This window comes from Thunnus maccoyii, chromosome 13 (genome assembly GCF_910596095.1).
Source record: "Thunnus maccoyii chromosome 13, fThuMac1.1, whole genome shotgun sequence".
Lineage (NCBI taxonomy): Eukaryota > Metazoa > Chordata > Actinopteri > Scombriformes > Scombridae > Thunnus > Thunnus maccoyii.
Window position 1 is genome coordinate 19,802,206 of NC_056545.1, and position 16,346 is coordinate 19,818,551.

At 39.3% G+C, this 16,346-nt stretch overlaps 3 protein-coding genes across 5 annotated transcripts in view; 2 read left to right on the forward strand and 1 right to left on the reverse strand.

Moving 5' to 3' along the window:
• Positions 1 to 36: 36 nt before the first annotated feature.
• Positions 37 to 4,917, forward strand: tmem45b (transmembrane protein 45B). The gene is made up of 6 exons (XM_042431900.1): positions 37 to 170; positions 2,361 to 2,558; positions 2,648 to 2,860; positions 2,982 to 3,166; positions 3,436 to 3,578; positions 4,757 to 4,917. Exons 2-6 carry the CDS (start codon positions 2,369 to 2,371, stop codon positions 4,866 to 4,868), a joined length of 843 nt encoding a protein of 280 aa, XP_042287834.1. The 5' UTR covers positions 37 to 170; positions 2,361 to 2,368; the 3' UTR covers positions 4,869 to 4,917.
• A 222-nt stretch (positions 4,918 to 5,139) lies between these two features.
• Positions 5,140 to 14,703, reverse strand: nfrkb (nuclear factor related to kappaB binding protein). Of its 3 annotated transcripts, none has more exons than XM_042431899.1 (26): positions 14,540 to 14,703; positions 14,021 to 14,162; positions 13,697 to 13,898; positions 13,476 to 13,603; positions 13,230 to 13,401; positions 12,868 to 12,972; positions 12,705 to 12,778; positions 12,540 to 12,621; positions 12,242 to 12,437; positions 12,013 to 12,124; positions 11,787 to 11,913; positions 11,606 to 11,683; positions 11,433 to 11,509; positions 11,255 to 11,301; positions 10,871 to 10,931; positions 10,534 to 10,708; positions 10,310 to 10,416; positions 9,990 to 10,113; positions 9,688 to 9,767; positions 9,296 to 9,492; positions 8,850 to 9,120; positions 8,560 to 8,739; positions 7,524 to 8,255; positions 6,760 to 6,866; positions 6,215 to 6,350; positions 5,140 to 5,909 (listed from the first exon to the last, which is right to left on the reverse strand). In XM_042431899.1, the coding sequence occupies exons 2-26, from the start codon at positions 14,144 to 14,146 to the stop codon at positions 5,769 to 5,771; spliced, it is 3,837 nt and encodes a 1,278-aa protein (XP_042287833.1). In that variant the 5' UTR covers positions 14,147 to 14,162; positions 14,540 to 14,703; the 3' UTR covers positions 5,140 to 5,768. The 3 variants fall into 3 exon arrangements, with proteins under 3 accessions (XP_042287833.1, XP_042287832.1, XP_042287831.1); XM_042431898.1 differs by having other exon boundaries at positions 6,215 to 6,353; XM_042431897.1 differs by having other exon boundaries at positions 6,215 to 6,353; positions 9,296 to 9,489; positions 14,540 to 14,625.
• Positions 14,704 to 15,398: 695 nt separating this feature from the next.
• Positions 15,399 to 16,346, forward strand: part of LOC121909650 (ryanodine receptor 1-like) — a 51,877-nt gene continuing 50,929 nt past the window's right edge. Inside the window, exon 1 of the mRNA XM_042430187.1 lies at positions 15,399 to 15,658. The gene's annotated coding sequence lies outside the window, so the exon portion shown is untranslated. The remainder of the gene's footprint in view (positions 15,659 to 16,346) is intronic.

Sequence of the window (16,346 nt, forward strand, 5' to 3'; positions counted from 1 at the left end):
AATGCAAATATTGGGCGGGGCCTTTGTGATGATGTCAATACAGGTTAGAGGTTGTAGAGACAACAGGTGTGCACAGACCTGTTTACACAGACCAGGGTACTCTCACACTCTGACACCTGCCAAGATTCACAGAACTCCCGAGCCTTTGGGAATTAGCTGCAGAAAATAAGGTATGTACCTTTCTGTTGGACATCAGATATAACTGTGGTAGGAAAAGCTTATTTTCCACATTTAACATCTTTGAAGGAACTGCAACAGCTTAAGCAGAAACTATGCTGAAGTGGCATTTACAGGTTGCTTTTTTATCATCTAAATGTTAATTGTTCTGAAATGCTTTATTTCTGAATCTATGGAACTGTATATTATGATATGTCATGTGGCCATCTTGGTTATTTTTGTCTAGAAAGGTGCAATCAATCAATATTAGGTGAAAACTACATCATACATACAGGCCAGTGCCTTGTGACATTTTATAAGGAAATTTGTGAAGTGTGTTAGAAGTGTCAGAGGAAGAAACAAATGTCTAGTTGCTTCAATCAAACAGTCAAACAGGGCCGGGCAAGAAAAACTCGTCTGACTGAACACACGGATGTTAAACACACCTGTGCCTCACACCCACCGACACAGTGTGGAAGAAACTTTAAAAGCAACGATTTAGAGACGTAGATGAAAAAAGCCTGAAGCTAGTTCACATGAGTTCAATGACACCATTATATAATGAATGTTTTATTGCTCAGCTTTGCACTTTTTTAATCACCAACTTTAAAGTGAGGGTTAACAGTTTTGCTAAAACTGAGACACAAAATGCTTAATGGACTTAAGCAGCCAACCTGCTCATTCACCAAACAACCCAGATGATTTGAATTCCATTTTTGCAAGACAAATGAGCAGCTGTCGTCTCGATCAAAGGGCATATTCTGCCCCAATCAGATAAAATGCAGGATATAGTATCAAGTAATAAATGTTTCTTCATTTCCTTGTGTGGTAGATGTTTGCGGGACACTGCCTCTCATTTAGCGTGATGAATATGACATGAATGCATGTCATGCACATGCATGGTCCTGAAATAAACTTTAATGTAAGAGGAATCCATCTATTAAGTGAACTAATCACATAAAGTCATAGTGACTTGATCATTTGTTAATGGTCAGCAACAGGAATTCATGATACATCCTGCATTCATTCATGCATTGAATCATCATGAGTCATGCATTATTTAAGCATTAAGTTTATGATTTGTATCCCTATTATAAAGAGTTACTGAGAATACTTGATTAAATTTATAATCTGAGATGGAAATTAATTTGCAGCGTGGCCACCAAAGTTTACATGCACCATAAAAACATATACAATAAGAAAGAGAGAAACAAGCAATAATTTTTTAAAGTTTCTTCAATTAGCTACATTTTATAAATTCTCAGTTGAAGGAGAGCAAATTGAACCTACAGCATACAAAAATTTAAAAATTACTTATCTCTGATAAAACAAAATTAAGGCAAAATTTCAGATATATATGCCATATTAACACACACTCTTAAAGTCTGTGTGGGAATGTGATTTGGAGGGGTCATTTACTCCAGAAGAATGGTCTGAAATGTGTGAGGGGGTTTACTCCAAATGCACTTCTATCAGTGTGCATGAGCAAAATTTCAAATGGTTTCATAGAACATATCTTACTCCAGTCCGCCTCCAGAAAACATTCTCTAGTACCTCACACCTTTGTTACAGATGTAAATCTCACAGAGACACTTTAATTCATCTGCTTTGGTCCTGGGACATATTGGAGATACAAACAGTACAGTTTTGTTATTCGAGGTGTTTTTGGAAAACTGTTTTTAATGACTCCAGCACTGTATTTGTTCAAATCTACCCCTGAAACTATTCTTAATGCAAACTTAATATGTTAAGTATTTTTTCATTTGTGGCTAAGAAATGTATGTTACTTGTATGGTCTACATCACATAGTCCCTCTGTTAAAATGTGGCTGGGTGTATCATGTTCTGTATATTGTTTGTATTTATTTGAAATTAAATTATAAAATACTATAAAAAAAATAAAGTTTCAAAAAAGAGAAAAAAGTAACTATATGATGGTGTTAACTTGCAATAATCTTCATATGCAAACTACAGACACTCCCTGACTGTAGGTGTCATGTGTTTTTTCGTTTAACCTACACTTGATTGCTTGTAATCATTGTATGGCACGTCATAAAATAAAGCTATGTGCCTGCATTTTAACCTCAAAGTTGAGTCAGTTCACATTCAAAGGAATAAAAGCATTTAGCTGAAATGATACTCATTTTGTTTCTCTAAAATGTATGAATATTATTGATTATTAAGGTCGATTTCTTATGTTTTTAGGCTCAACGATGGCCAACTTTGGAGGACATGCCATCCCTGGCACTTTTTTCCTGTTCTATGGCTTTTGGCTGGTAGTGAAACACACTCTACAACACTACTGGAGGACAAATCAGCCTAAAGGAAGACAGATTCTACCCCCTGTCTTTAAAAAAATGGAGTACATTGAGGGAGGATTAAAAATCTTCGCTGCATTTGTTGGTCAGTCTTCTTCTCAATCATCTCCATCACTGAAACCCTTTTAAGTTGTTCTTGCCTTATCTCATCTGTCTGATGTTGTCGTGTCCCAGGTATTATGGTTGAACAGTTTGTGGTGGATGGGCCACATGCCCGTCTCTATGACGCACAAAACAATTCGTGGGTCAAGCTGATGAACTGGCAGCACGGCACCATGTATCTGTTCTTCGGGATCTCTGGAATAGCATTGGTTGCCAGTACGACTTCTAAAGCGGTGCCAATTGGCGTTGACCGTCTTGCTCTCTCATTGGCTCTTTTTGTTGAAGGTAAGCTGTATAGGAAGCAACGTTTCAGTGATTTTTTTTTCTTTATAGGTGACATCACATGTGTATTGCTGATGTGTATTTGATTGCTATGTTTTGTTTTTGACTCTCCTGTATCATGCAGGGTTTCTATTCTATTTCCATGTGCATAGTCGGCCCCCGCTGGATGCTCATATCCACTCCCTGCTACTAGTGGCAGTGTTTGGTGGATCAGCCAGCACCATGCTGGAGGTGTTCATGAGAGACCACATTGTTTTGGAGCTACTCAGGGCATGCATGTTCATCTTGCAGGGCTCATGGTTCTACCAGGTAATTAGCAAAATGTAATGCTTAGCACCATAACAGCAAGTTTCAGTCTATTTATCATAAACTGTGTATACAACATTTTTTTCCTTATTCTATACAGTCAATTTATGTCATTAATGTCAATACGCAGTTCTAGTATCAAATTGGTTTAATTGTGGCTAATTCATAGAGACTTAAAAATTGCTTTGAAAAAGAGGAAGGTTTGAGGTCTGGGTCTCAAACAGTCTTTGTTTTTGTGAACACTTCCTTTATCATACTTTCTATCTTTTCAGATTGGATTTGTACTTTACCCATTAAGCGGACCAGAGTGGGATTTGAACTTGCATAGCAACATCATGTTCGTCACTATGTGCTTCTGCTGGCATTTAGCTGTGGCCCTGCTTCTAGTCGCCTGCACCTTTGCTTTTGTTATGTTGTAAGTATCCCTTCAATTACAGTTATTGAATGTACCGTAGCTATATGTTTACACAGAACATGGTAAACAGATCATAAACACTGGGCATACAAAAAAGTGAGCCTGAATTAATATTATGTTGTCCACCTGTTCACTTTCATGATACCTACATGAGCAGTAAATTCAACTGAACTGATTTTTAAAAACAGACACTTTACATTTATTGTAAAAGGCCACAAAGGGATGAATATTTCAGCTAATTTTAGCCTGTATGTTCTGTGCTTATGACTTATTGTACAGAAGAAACAATTGGTGATCACAACATATTCTAGGTACTGGAGGTTGGAACCACAATGGACTGTTAATAATGACTAACTAAAAAGAAAATTATGAGAAGAAATCAATGACAATTCACAAGATCACCAGCCTCTTTCATACAGCACGTCAACCTACTTGATAATTTTATTCTTATTAAAATTTTAAAAGTGAACATGCAACATATTAGACTACAAAATTAACTTTAATCATTCATTGCCTTTATGCATTCTTACGCTGTGTATCACTGTACTTAGAAAAATCTCATCAAATAGTGGTTTCTGTGTAAAGCTTTAAGTTATAACAAATTTAAGCTTTAGCTGAACTTTCTGAACTACACACTTGCTCGCCAGTGATGACCTGCATTTAAAAGTACCCTGTGAAGTTTTTATAGTCAACAAACATGGTTTTGTTTACATTCAACATTTTTCACCAAAATGCACTATATCTTTCAAGCCTGCTGAAAATGTTTGAGTATTAAAATATTTAGTAGGCCTTTGCCCTTTCTTTGAAACTTGCATTATTTACATCTGCCTGCTATCCTTTTCTCCCTTCTTTTGGTTCATTGCAACCTTTTAAAACCCTCAGCAGTCAGCAGAAATGTGTCTGCTGACTACTGAAAGTGTATCAGGTTACCCTCAAACTTGCTTGTGCAGCCTCATGCACATATTGGTAGAACATGAGCACTAACAGTGGTCAAAACTAAGGACTGCATTCGGATATTTTTGGACATTTTAGATATTTTGCTTTCCTTGTAAGATATTGCTCGTAGGAACGCTTATTGAATGATCATTTTAACAATTCGTTAACTTTGACTAGGCGAAGACAGAAAGCCAACTGTGGATGTGTAATCTTTGTTATTCATATTTTTCTTGTTCCAATAGCGCAGTGAAGCGACTCTCGGAGAAGGGACGGGACATAGAGATTGGAATGCGAAACACATCCTCCAGTGCAAACTCCCAGAAAGCTTTGCTTGAAGAGTCGGATGAAGAGTGAATCCTTGGTTGTGATTCTTTGCAAATTTAACAATGATTTGAAAACTGTCTTTGTGTGTGTTAGCTGATTTGTACAATGGACTTTTTTTGTAAAAAAAAAAAAAAAAGAAAGAAAGAAAAAACAAATAAAACACAAATCTGTATAAATATGATCTCTTATTATGGTCTGGTCACAATGTACCAGTTAACCTGATATGTATGGCCTGCCATAAAATAAAATTAACACCTGAAGGAGAACAAAATATATAAAGACAAATCAACAAGTCACAACATTTAAATAAAACATCTTTATGTCCCACTACGGTCACATTTCCTATTATTGCATCACATCAAACATGTAAATAAGTGACAATGCATCCTATTGACTGTCGTACAGAAAATTGAATTAGTTTAATATGAATTGACAAGTTGGGGTTCCACTTCAGGTTATGTTTAGGTGAAATATCAACAGAGCAACTGAAGAAGAGAAAATTAAATTGTGTTCAGAGTTTTTAATGTCAAGACTGCAGCTTGAGTGAATGTGGCTGCAACTGTCAACAGCCTGATGAGCTGTAATCATAACTTACTTTTCATTATATTTTGGCTATAACATTATGTAGAATTAAATTCAGTTGAGGAATAATTATTTTCAACATGCCCTCATACTACTTTGCAGAGATCAACTTCCTCCAACAGATCAAGTGTTAAAAACAAAACAAGCCAATAGCATCTACACAGAATTGTGTAGAAATAAAGGCATATTATACACTGTAATAACAATGTTACCAAAAAAAAAAAAACTTAACTTACAGGAAACAAAAGACTGTGGAAAAGCTTGAGAACAAAGATACTCAAACTAATGAACACAGGCATTCATATTGTGCATTGGACCTATGATTCATTGCTGGCTGATGGGATAAGATCATTGCTGAGGTGCAGGAGGGGGATCAGGTGCACATTTTGGTGAAGGTGCTGTTGTGACAACAACTGTGGAGACAGATTTCGGGGAGCCAGTCGCCATGTGCTGCTGGAGCTGCTGCGCCTGAACCGTCTGGATCCGAACCTAAATGAAGACACGCAGATAGATAGCAGTGAGTGCGCTTATTTAAGATAACCATAAAGCAGAGTATCAGTGCAGTCATAACACACTTAACTGAGGCTTTCAAACACCATGGCTAATGACAATTACTGTTATCTTTTCATGCTTTACAGTGGTTTATACTGTGCTGTAAACCACATATTAAAATACAGATTCTGATTACAAGATGACATACTTGATGAAAACATGTTTTAAATTGAATAGATGTTATAAAATGCATTATTTCCTGTTCTTGGCAATATTTTCTCATTAGTGACATGTAAGCTGACCTGTGTGGCCTGTCCTTGCTGCTGAAGCTGCTGGAACTGTTGTGCTGTAACAAAGCTGACTGGTTTGTTCCCTGCGATCAGCTTTGTGCCAGCAGGCATGGTGGTCAGGATGATGTTCCTTCCCAGACTGCTGATACTACTAACAAAACAAAGGAAAAGGACAAAAACGTGTCAGTCTACAAGCCCAACTCATTGCTGTGAAGATGGACCTTGTAAAGAGGAATGGGCAATATCTCAAAAAATGTATTTAAGAAGCTCAAAAATAACCACTTCTGCCGCTACAGTATAAACTATATATACAAAAAACAGAAATAAATAGTTACAAGGTAGTGATGAGGCTCAATAGGGGGTTAAATCTCCGAACAATGAATCTGACAACACGTTAAAATATATAGTGAAAATCTTTAAATAATACAATCTTCACAACAAATTTTACAGTTTGAGTTTCATTTCATCTTTACAGTCAAATCCGGAAAAAGTCTCAACAAGAGAAATATTTTCAATAAAAAGAAAAAAGAAAACACAGCGCAGATGATGAGACTTACTTTGGGTTAAGACTTGCTTTCACAATAGGTGTGGTCACTACACTTTTACTCTTCAGTGGTTGGTTGAGGACAGAGAGGGGCACTGTGATCCGCGCAGGTAACTTCCCCTATAATGTGGTTAAAGGAGAGGACCGGTCATGTCATGAAAGTCATGTGACCTTCAAAAATGTGTGGTAAGTACTGAGACATGGTTGAGGAGAGTTTCTTCAATAAACCATACAGAAGGAATCAATACACACAGTAGAGTAATTAATTAAGTAACAGCAAGGTTTAAATTCCCATTATTGAGAAAGTACTCAATTATACAGGTAATTAGCAGCCCAATTAATTTACTATGTGGAAGTAGAGTTGTGTTTGGAAAAACTGAGGCACAAGCTGATGAGTTCTTCATTGATTAATTAATATTTCCCCTGAGGGAGAACTATGCAAACCAATAAATCAACCGTTCAGTGTAGCAGTTGAGTAGAAACATTGAGTAGTAATAAGTCAAGGTCTCCATTCAAATTTAATATCTTATATTCAGATTGTGCCTATAGCCAGCTGAAACAGACTGCAATTAGATCACTTATATGATATAATGATTTATCAAATTAATAAAGAAAAAGTTAAGTCTGTATACTGTTAATTCAAAATTCTATCAAATGTAAATGCTGAAGATTTCTGGTGTCCTTCAGCTGTACTGAAAAAGTACAAGCCTCAACCGATGGGCATTAAAACCTAGCAAAAGATTTAAAATATACACAGGAAGTGAGGAACTCTCTTACCGTTTGTGTGGTAACCACTGTAGCAGGAACCTGTCGCACAGTAGCTGTAGCTGTTCCTAGTGTCAGAGGTGAGCCCGAGGCTCCAGGGGCCACTGTGATCCCCTTGGCACCAGCCACTACACTGGCAGCCATGGTCACTACATTAGCGCAAGTGGACACAGTGAGCGGTTTACTGCCAGTGGTGGTCGTCATTGTGATGGTCTGACCCTGTTTCTGTGGAATAACGCCGAGGCCTGGCATTATACGAATTGTGGCGCCACTCTTGTCAGGGGAGGAGACGGTGGAGAAAGTCCTTGATTTTTGGTCAGCCACAGTGACAGCCAATGTGGGCATCAGACGTATGGCTGTGTCTCCCGCAGCCTTCAACAAGGTGGAGGCAACAGGGCCTGCTTTAGTGGTCTGTGCTTCCCCTGTGCCGGACGTAGCACTGGAAATGGAGGAGGGTGAAGGGTGGGGCGGCGTCACATGGAGAGTGGCTGATATGCTCTTGCTGCCTGTGGCGGCAGTGCCCAGGAAGTCGGGGGTGAGTTTGACGGTTGCAACTGGGGATTTGGCAAGAGTTGCCATCATGTCCGGGGTGATCCGAAGCACCGTCTGGCCTTTAGCATCTGTGGTGATGGAGGATGGTGGAAGACGTAGGACATCTTTACCCTGGATGCGCAGGTTTGTTGCAGTTATTGGAATTCCTGCTCCTCCTGAAGTCTTCATTCCTAATTGGCCTGTGATGGACACCTTTACAGAAAAAAAATACAACAAACCCATAGATAAATCTTGTGATCATGAACATGGCGAATTTAGCTTTCCTGCACTTCCATATCAAAATTGACAGGAAAACATGCATTTATCATTTTACACTCTAAGTATTGATTGGCATCTTACATTGCATGTTGAAGGAGTGTACTTAATTTGTTTGAGGGCAAAGCTCCCTTTACACTGACTTACTAACTAACTAAGCTAATCAGCCAGGTGGAGACATTCTTGCAGTTCAAGGTTAAACTAGCTGATCAAATATCCCAGTTAAAACAAACCAGTTCACCTGTTTGATGTTAGGGCTGGCGACTCCTTGCAGCACAGCAGGTGAGGCGGGGTTATTAGCCGGGCTACCAGGTGATCCTGTTTGAGGTTTGGTCACAGTTACAGTAGAGACAGACAGGGTGGGTGGCACCTGGACTGGACTACTGGCAGACTGACTCCTCAGAGGCACTGAAACCACTGCCTATTTATACACAAAATAAGCACAGACAGAAGTGAGTATACAAATGCGATATGCAAAATAATTAACAAAGCTCTTTACCTTCTGTTTTAGCTGTCAGTTGTTCTGCTTACCTGTGAAATGCCCTTGGCTGCCACTGAGACCGGCATCCTGATCTGGTGAGGGGTCTGGTGTACCAGTGTGGCCTGCTGACTTCCTGCCGAAGCACCCAGACCGGGCTGAGCAGAAACAACCCGTACCTGAGGGAGGGAGCCTGCCGCCAGGTGACTCACAATCCGAGCCGCATGTTGGGATGTGACTGGCTGTGAAGCTGGAGGACCAGCCTGACTGGTGGGTAAGATGGTTCCCAGCTGGGGTAAGGAGGGAGGGGATACAAGGAGAACACTGGGAGAGCAGAGGCAATAGACAAGAGCAGAGTCAGTTACAAATTGAACAAATATAATATACATGTACAGCACCAGTCCCATTCACTTGCATTAGTAAGTGTGTCCAAACTTTTGACTGGTACTGTATGTATTGTAAACACTGATAAGAACAAAAGATCTTCTGTCACACTGACCCTGGGCTGGTTTTTATTGTATCTGGAACTCCAGTCTTTGTTGGTGTGGTGGCTGTGCAGGGTAAGGGTGACTTAGGGGTTCCAGGTGTGTTTGGGGTGGGCGTTGAAGGGGTTGGTGACATTGGATTGGAGCCTATATCCTGTCCTGCCTCCAGACATCCAGGGGTTTTACCGACTCCGTCTTTACTTCCAGACTTCTAAAACATAAACAGGACTTAAAGATCACAACAAAATTTTGCTCTGTGACACTGATAAATAACTTAAAACTCCATGTGGGACAGCAATACTTACAACAACAGTAGCACAACTTCAGCAGTGTATTACATACAGTGAAAAACAAATGCAGCTAAGTGTCATATTTTTCTGCAGTAAAATAAAGGCAGTGGACTCACAGGCTTTGATGCAGGTTTAGGTTTCTGCTGTAGAGCTTTTCGTGCTTTTGCGGCAGCAGCTTGAGCCTGGTGGATCCTCTCTGGATGGGAGAAAGATAAAACATAAAAATTAAGAGCTTTCCATAGTACCCTCAGTGATCTTCAAGAGCAAAATCATATGCTGTGAGACATTTTGTTCATCTACATGTGCAAGGCTGGACAGTAAATGTGTCAGTATTTGTTTTTAATGTTGCAGCTTCATGACGCAAAGACATTTCGTAATCAGAAAAAGAAAACCCTGCTGTCACCACATTCCCGCTTACCAAACTCTTCTTGACTCCGATTGCGGTGCAGGTAAATCCACAGTTTGCGGCCAATGTCGTACTTCACACAGGGGTCTTTCTCATAGTGAAGTCTATCTAGAGCCCCACTGACAACCGTGTTCACCTAAAATGCACAGAAAGCCTCTAGCTTACAGGAAATGACACCATAAGACAACAGTTTACAGGCAGCGGCTGCCTCTGGAAAGTGGTTCTTACACAGGCCAAAACTAATCAATCTTCTAGGATGCTGACAGTCAAAAAGAAGTCACTCCGCCAGAGTAAGATGAATGATTAAAAGAAAAAAGCTAAATGTATCACACCTGTGCACTAGTGACATCTGGAGCGAGAAACTGTGAGTCTTTCAACAGTTCACAGATCTCTGCCCTGGTTCCCTCTCCGTTGGGCAACCTGGCTGCTGCATCCCGCACTAAAGAAGAAAGATGGTAGAAGGCAAAATCATGTGATTGGTTTCCTTTGTGCACACTTAAAGCATTGGGTCACTACTGCCTGACAATGAAGTTTTAAGTAAAACAGAAGATCTAACCCAGAGAGAGAATGGTGACATATGGTGGCCGGTCTGAGCGGAGCAGTGTGTGCTCCCTGGCTTTGTTGAGAGACATCTCCTTATCAAATACCCCTTTAACAGGTCCCACCACAGATTCAAAGCCGTGCATTCTAAAGGTGAAGGCTTTATGTGGTTGGTTGTATCGCTGCTGCTCCTAATGAACAAAAAAAAAAAACAACCAAAAAGTATGTTGAAGTTCAATTTATAATTCTTAAGAATAAAAATTACTGTTGATTAGGACAGAAACTGTCAGAAGAATTAAAAACAGATTATCAAAATGTCATGAAAGTGAGAAATCGGAGGAACACAAACAAACCTGGATTTGGAACACCTGTCTCTCATTTCCAGTGCTGGGCCGCACCACATAATCAGTTGAACTGTTTGGTTAGAGAGATAACACTGTTTACTTCAACAACCTTAACAGTACAGCTTAAATATGCTAATATAAGACTACAAATAACTTATCTCCATGTAGAATTAAGCTAAATGTTTTATTTATTGAGAAATTGACTATTTGGTATTAAAAAAAACACTATTTATCTATAATTAAGATAAATATAAAATGATATGCTTAGGTTGTTCAGCGACCCCCCGTAAAAAACAAAGCAATCAATTAATTTTCTGTCAATCAACTAACTGGTTACATAATTTCTCGGCATCATGCCATATTTGCAAAGATTGATTAATAACTGAATCTTACACTCTTGGTGTGGGTGAAGTCATCTCCATGAGTTCTTCACTTTCAGTCTGTGGAAGACAAAAAAAGCCTAATAATGAAACTGTAATATACCGTATAATATAAACATGGTAGCACAGTATTTTGCAATCTTCAGCAAAAAACTGTTTGTAACAGGAATAATATTTTATATTTATAATACCTTGACAACAAAATCTTTTGAGTCCAGCCACAGCTGACAGAGTGCACTGAGATCCTTTTCTGTATCCTGAGTGGGACCTAAAATAAGTGATGGACATTAATCTCCCAGAATAGAATCAGCATGAACACCAAGCACTACATCAATCAGGAATTTCAATAGTCTATCCCTCTTACCAATCCATCTCCACTGCTGAGATTCATCAGCAAATTCAACAAATGGAGAAAAGCCACTGGGCAGAGCCATCATGCCATCTGATTGTGAGAGTTGGAAAAATATACATGAATAACTTGCAGTGGAAAATAAAAAAAAAAGTAAAGTCTGACCATTTTAGTGTACATGACCACGACTACTTACCTTTGGTCTCTCCTGCAAGAAACTGCAGGGCTTGAAGAACCAAGTCAGACCAACAGGGGGCAGAAGAAAACCACACGTTGAGGGAACTGGCTGGAGAGGACTGCCACATTTGAACTTTCTCCTCTAACTGAGAGCAGATCAAAGTTTAGCTGTTAAAATGAATGGCCAGGCCTGTGCTCGAACTTACAGTATAAAATGCATGAGAGACTCTGTAATGAGTAAATACCATTAAAGTACTGGCAAGGTGTTCTGTCCTCAAGATAGTCTCCAACAAGCTGAAGAAACTGACAGCTATTTCCTCAACCATAACTGGGCTGCTCTGAGACTCCTCCACCATTCTGTAATAATGACGGTTTGTTACATTAGAGATTAGATTACATTAGATTACAGATGACTCATTTCACATCTGGACAATACATTAAATGTTTTTAAGAACAGTGTAACACTAGACTTACTCTTCCTTGATATTGGGCAGTGGAGTAGACGGTGTGTCCGGCAGGGAGTTGATGATGTTTGCTGGTGGAGCTGACGGGGTGTCTAAAGGCGCAAGAGTTTCACAGGGATCCTCAGATTCCACTTTTATTGTCCTCATTTTCTTCTTCCTTCTCTCATCTCTCATCTTCTTTTTGGGCAAAGACAGATCAAAGAGCGCTGAAAGATAAAAAGAAAGAAACAAGTCAACTTTGTGTCATGAAATCGAGAAAAGCAAGACAATAGTTTACAAGTTCGGTATTTTTTAATTTATTTACTCACGCATAGTCCCCTTCCGACCAATATTTGCTCTTGAGAGAATGTCTCCAAGGTGGATATCAGAAGTCATCAAGTCTGGATGGTCCTGAGTAAATCAATCATCAGTGATATACTGTACAAGTTAAGACTAAACCATATCTGTTTTTTTCCCCTCCAGACACCACTTACTGGCTGTCGCTTCCTCTTCTCCCGATGGTTTTGCAGCATGGTTTTCAAATCCCGCTCTCCTAGTTCCATTTTTTCTGTAAGAAATGAAAATGTCTTTCAACATGGTGGTCACTGCACTAAAACATAACAGCAACATCATCTGGATATTGGAAGAAACACTGACCAGTCGTCTTCATGTCTTGGGTGGAAAGGCTGGGCAGAACTCTGAGCGAGACAGTGGGTGTTGGAGAGGAAGGTGATTGTGGTGCTGGCGTCCATAATGATATGTCTACAAGGATATGTAATAAGACATGCAAAAGCACCCGTAAGGTCAGTTTTATATATTTATTTTTCAGCACTTGGATTTCATTCTAATAATCTCCAAATCAGTCTTCATTTTAAATTTGTATTTTTTTTTTTCATCTACACATCTACTATTAATTGTTTTGCTACAGTCTAAATCAGCCTATAAACTCTTAAAATAGGAAAGTCCATTAAAAATAAAAAACATTATCAGCAGTGATACTAATGAAAGAGCAGACTAACCGTCATCATCGGATGAAGCATTACTGTCACCACACTCTGTTTTGACCTCCTTTAATATGCGGCTCAATCTTCTTCTGACTCTTGGCTCCCTCATTTCAGCATGAGTCTTGTTTGGTAGCTTTCTTTTCGGTGGAAAGTCCAGACCATTGTGAACCGCATACTCCAGCAACTCCTAAAACAAGAAAACACATTAAGACCAACTGCAGAGAGTTTAGTGCCTTGTACTTCAAACTTTTACAAAAATACCTTTCTGGAGACAAGGATCTGTTTCAACAGTCTGTGGTAATACTGCTGAAAGGAGTACAACTGTCGCTTCCTCTGGGACTTGGCACACAGTTGTCTGTACTTGACCACCTCAGGATTGAAGTAACCATCTGAATTGAAATAATGAGGGTCGTGATGAGAAAATGCTTCAAAAATTCACTCATATAGTATTGTGTCGATTGGTAAATAAATAGTGTGATTACCTCTGAATAGTTTTTGTGCAAGATGAAGGGGATTTCCAAAATTAAAATTCCTGTTGTTGAATAGGTCGCTGATGGTGCTGTCCTGCTCTGCAACCTTGTTGTCAGGAAACTGTGGCAAAAACTGACGGAGGTGCTGCCTCTGGGAATCTGACAGTACTTCAGTCCAGGTGCTTTCGCTCATCACAGAGAAGAAAATTTCAGGCTGTTGACAAAAAAAGTAACCAGCAAAATTTGATGCATCATCTGCATGGTGTATTACTTCTGTTAACAATCCAACAAAGCAGGGAAGAGCAGCATTTCATCACTAAGGGCAACATAACTCACATCTTCAAGTAGGTCCTCTGGGAGGCTCACTCTACAGCTCCCCAGCATGCACTCCTCAGTGATTTGTCCATCGTTTTCTTCTTTCGGATCAAGGGGGTCTGTAAGCATGTGGGTGAGGGCATCCATTCTCTTCTGTACTAGCCTTAATGTTCACACAGACAAGCACAAGCGATTACAAAGTCGCATAAAACCTCGTTTTAATCTCTGGACTGACGCGTGTAATTCCTGTCATTCAACTTGCATACGTTGTTGGGTTTTATATTTTAGGAGGAGCTTGGTAGTTAAGAGCTACAAAACGACAGAGTATCATTAGGAAGCACTCACCAATGTCAAAACATTAGCCAGTACTGTAACGCTACTGCTGTTAGCGAGCTAAGCTACCAGCTGAGTTAGCAAGAAGGCCAGTTCTAACGTTTGCATTATTGGTCCGGCTTTCAACGCGAATATACTAATAATGTATGACATATATTTAAATGTTTACATTGATACTATTAGTTAAAGTCTGCTAATAACACTTACCTGACAATGCTTTGTGTTTTGGAAATGAACGAGGGAACAATTTTACCGACGGACCGTATTCTTCTTCTGCTGAAACTGGACGACAGTCCCTCTTTTTCATGGATGTATAAAGAGAACTGGACACAGGAAGAGCGCCAGGCTTTGAAGCCAATTTGACATAGCGGCCAAACCGTGTAATTACAACGTCACGTGATGCACACTGGCCCAAAAGACTTTTTCCCGTAAACTTACATTGTGAAAGAGATGTCTGTAAATCAGCGGATAAATTTTTCTGAGCGTCACAACCCCCGCGAAATGACTTGTCTCACTATCAGAATTAAACCCGTTTGGTCCGATCACATTTCAAAAGCCTAGAAGAGCCGCACGATTGAATTGTTTTATCCCCATTCAAGTTAACCGGAGGGCTAAGCCGGAAGTAGCCGACTCGGCCAGCGAAAGTCACTAGTGCGCACGCTCTATGGGCCGCACAATGCGGAAGATCCATGGATGTATAAAGAGAACAAGTTCTCTTCTTTCATGGGAAGATCCGGGTACTTTCATACCGGGAAGTCGATTTTTTTTTGGCTTCATGCGCCACTGTGCAACTTTCATAAGAATGAACGAGGCCCCGCCTCCGACGTTATATCCAGTTCTCTTTATACGTTCATGCTCTTTTTCTTCTTCTCTTCTTCTTTGGCATTGATATTGTTGCATTACTGCCATCTTCTGGAGTGAATTGACTCCGACAGTGTCCTGATTCAACCCTGTTCTCCGGAGGTAGCTGATGCAGCATCTTCTGCCCCATCCACCAGCACCGCACTCCAGTATGTTTTTTTAATTCTGTTCCTATATCCTAAATCTTTCCATTTCCTCCATCATGCCCTTCCTTTCTTACATGTATCGTTATTCATTGAATTTGATGATAACATGTTCTACAGTTTCTGATACCTGACGATATTCATAAAGTCCGGTTGGATGCTCAACGTTACCTATAACATGAAGTGTAACGTTACTGTAGATAGGTTGTTTGCTGCCCTCTACAGGAGACCGAGTATGTAAACTTACTCTGTTATTCAAGGTAGTAAAACTGTAAACTTAAACAGAGAACTTCACGACTTATTTATTTGAATGTCGTAATTGGTAGGTATTGTTATTAATATCATTATGTAAAACTTTGGGGCGGAGAAGAGCCTAATTCTTGGTTAACACATAAAATAACGTTAGCTCATCATAGCTACCGTTAAATGAAGCAGTTATAACGGTCTCCTGGCTGCTAACGGCTGACGGTATAACGCGAAATGATGCAGCCGTTAGAGGAAGAGTCAGTAGCTACAATGAATTTTACATTCTGCTTGTTTGACGACTACTTCTCTAAATTTCTGTAAATTGGTCGTGTCTTCGAAGCTACATTTACAAGACATGCTATGCTGGAAAAGCTTGTAGTAACTAATTTATTCCTTTAATATTAAAAACATATATACATCATACATATACATAAAACAGGTTTTCACCAATGTTTCTGTTTGTTAACTTACTTGTCCTGGTGAATATGTGTAAAAGTGAGGTTGTTTTGATGACAAAACCAAACCAAACATATTTAAATTTAAATACATAAATATAAGTAGCATTAATAAATAACAATAAAAATAAAGGTGTTGTCTTCAAACAGCAGTGCTATAAACTAATGTATGTCTCTTATTCATTTATCAATGTATATCTTTATATCAGTTCACAGATAAAAACTATACACCACTTAATATTGTATTAGCTTTCAGGTGTAACCTGATAGAGCTGAACTGAATCATTCAGTTATATTAACCAAACAAAC

What these genes read in the sequence shown, in the direction of transcription:
- tmem45b (XM_042431900.1), top strand. Translation starts at nt 2,369, where the DNA reads ATGGCCAACTTTGGAGGACATGCCATCCCTGGCACTTTTTTCCTGTTC. An exon ending in ATTGGCTCTTTTTGTTGAAG is followed by an intron (nt 2,861 to 2,981) that starts GTAAGCTGTATA and finishes TGTATCATGCAG; the next exon opens with GGTTTCTATTCTATTTCCAT. An exon ending in AGGGCTCATGGTTCTACCAG is followed by an intron (nt 3,167 to 3,435) that starts GTAATTAGCAAA and finishes CTATCTTTTCAG; the next exon opens with ATTGGATTTGTACTTTACCC.
- nfrkb (XM_042431898.1), bottom strand. Translation starts at nt 14,146, where the DNA reads ATGGATGCCCTCACCCACATGCTTACAGACCCCCTTGATCCGAAAGAA. An exon ending in TCTTGCAGGAGAGACCAAAG is followed by an intron (nt 11,684 to 11,786) that starts GTAAGTAGTCGT and finishes TCTCACAATCAG; the next exon opens with ATGGCATGATGGCTCTGCCC. An exon ending in AGCAAGGACAGGCCACACAG is followed by an intron (nt 5,910 to 6,214) that starts GTCAGCTTACAT and finishes GTCTTCATTTAG; the next exon opens with GTTCGGATCCAGACGGTTCA.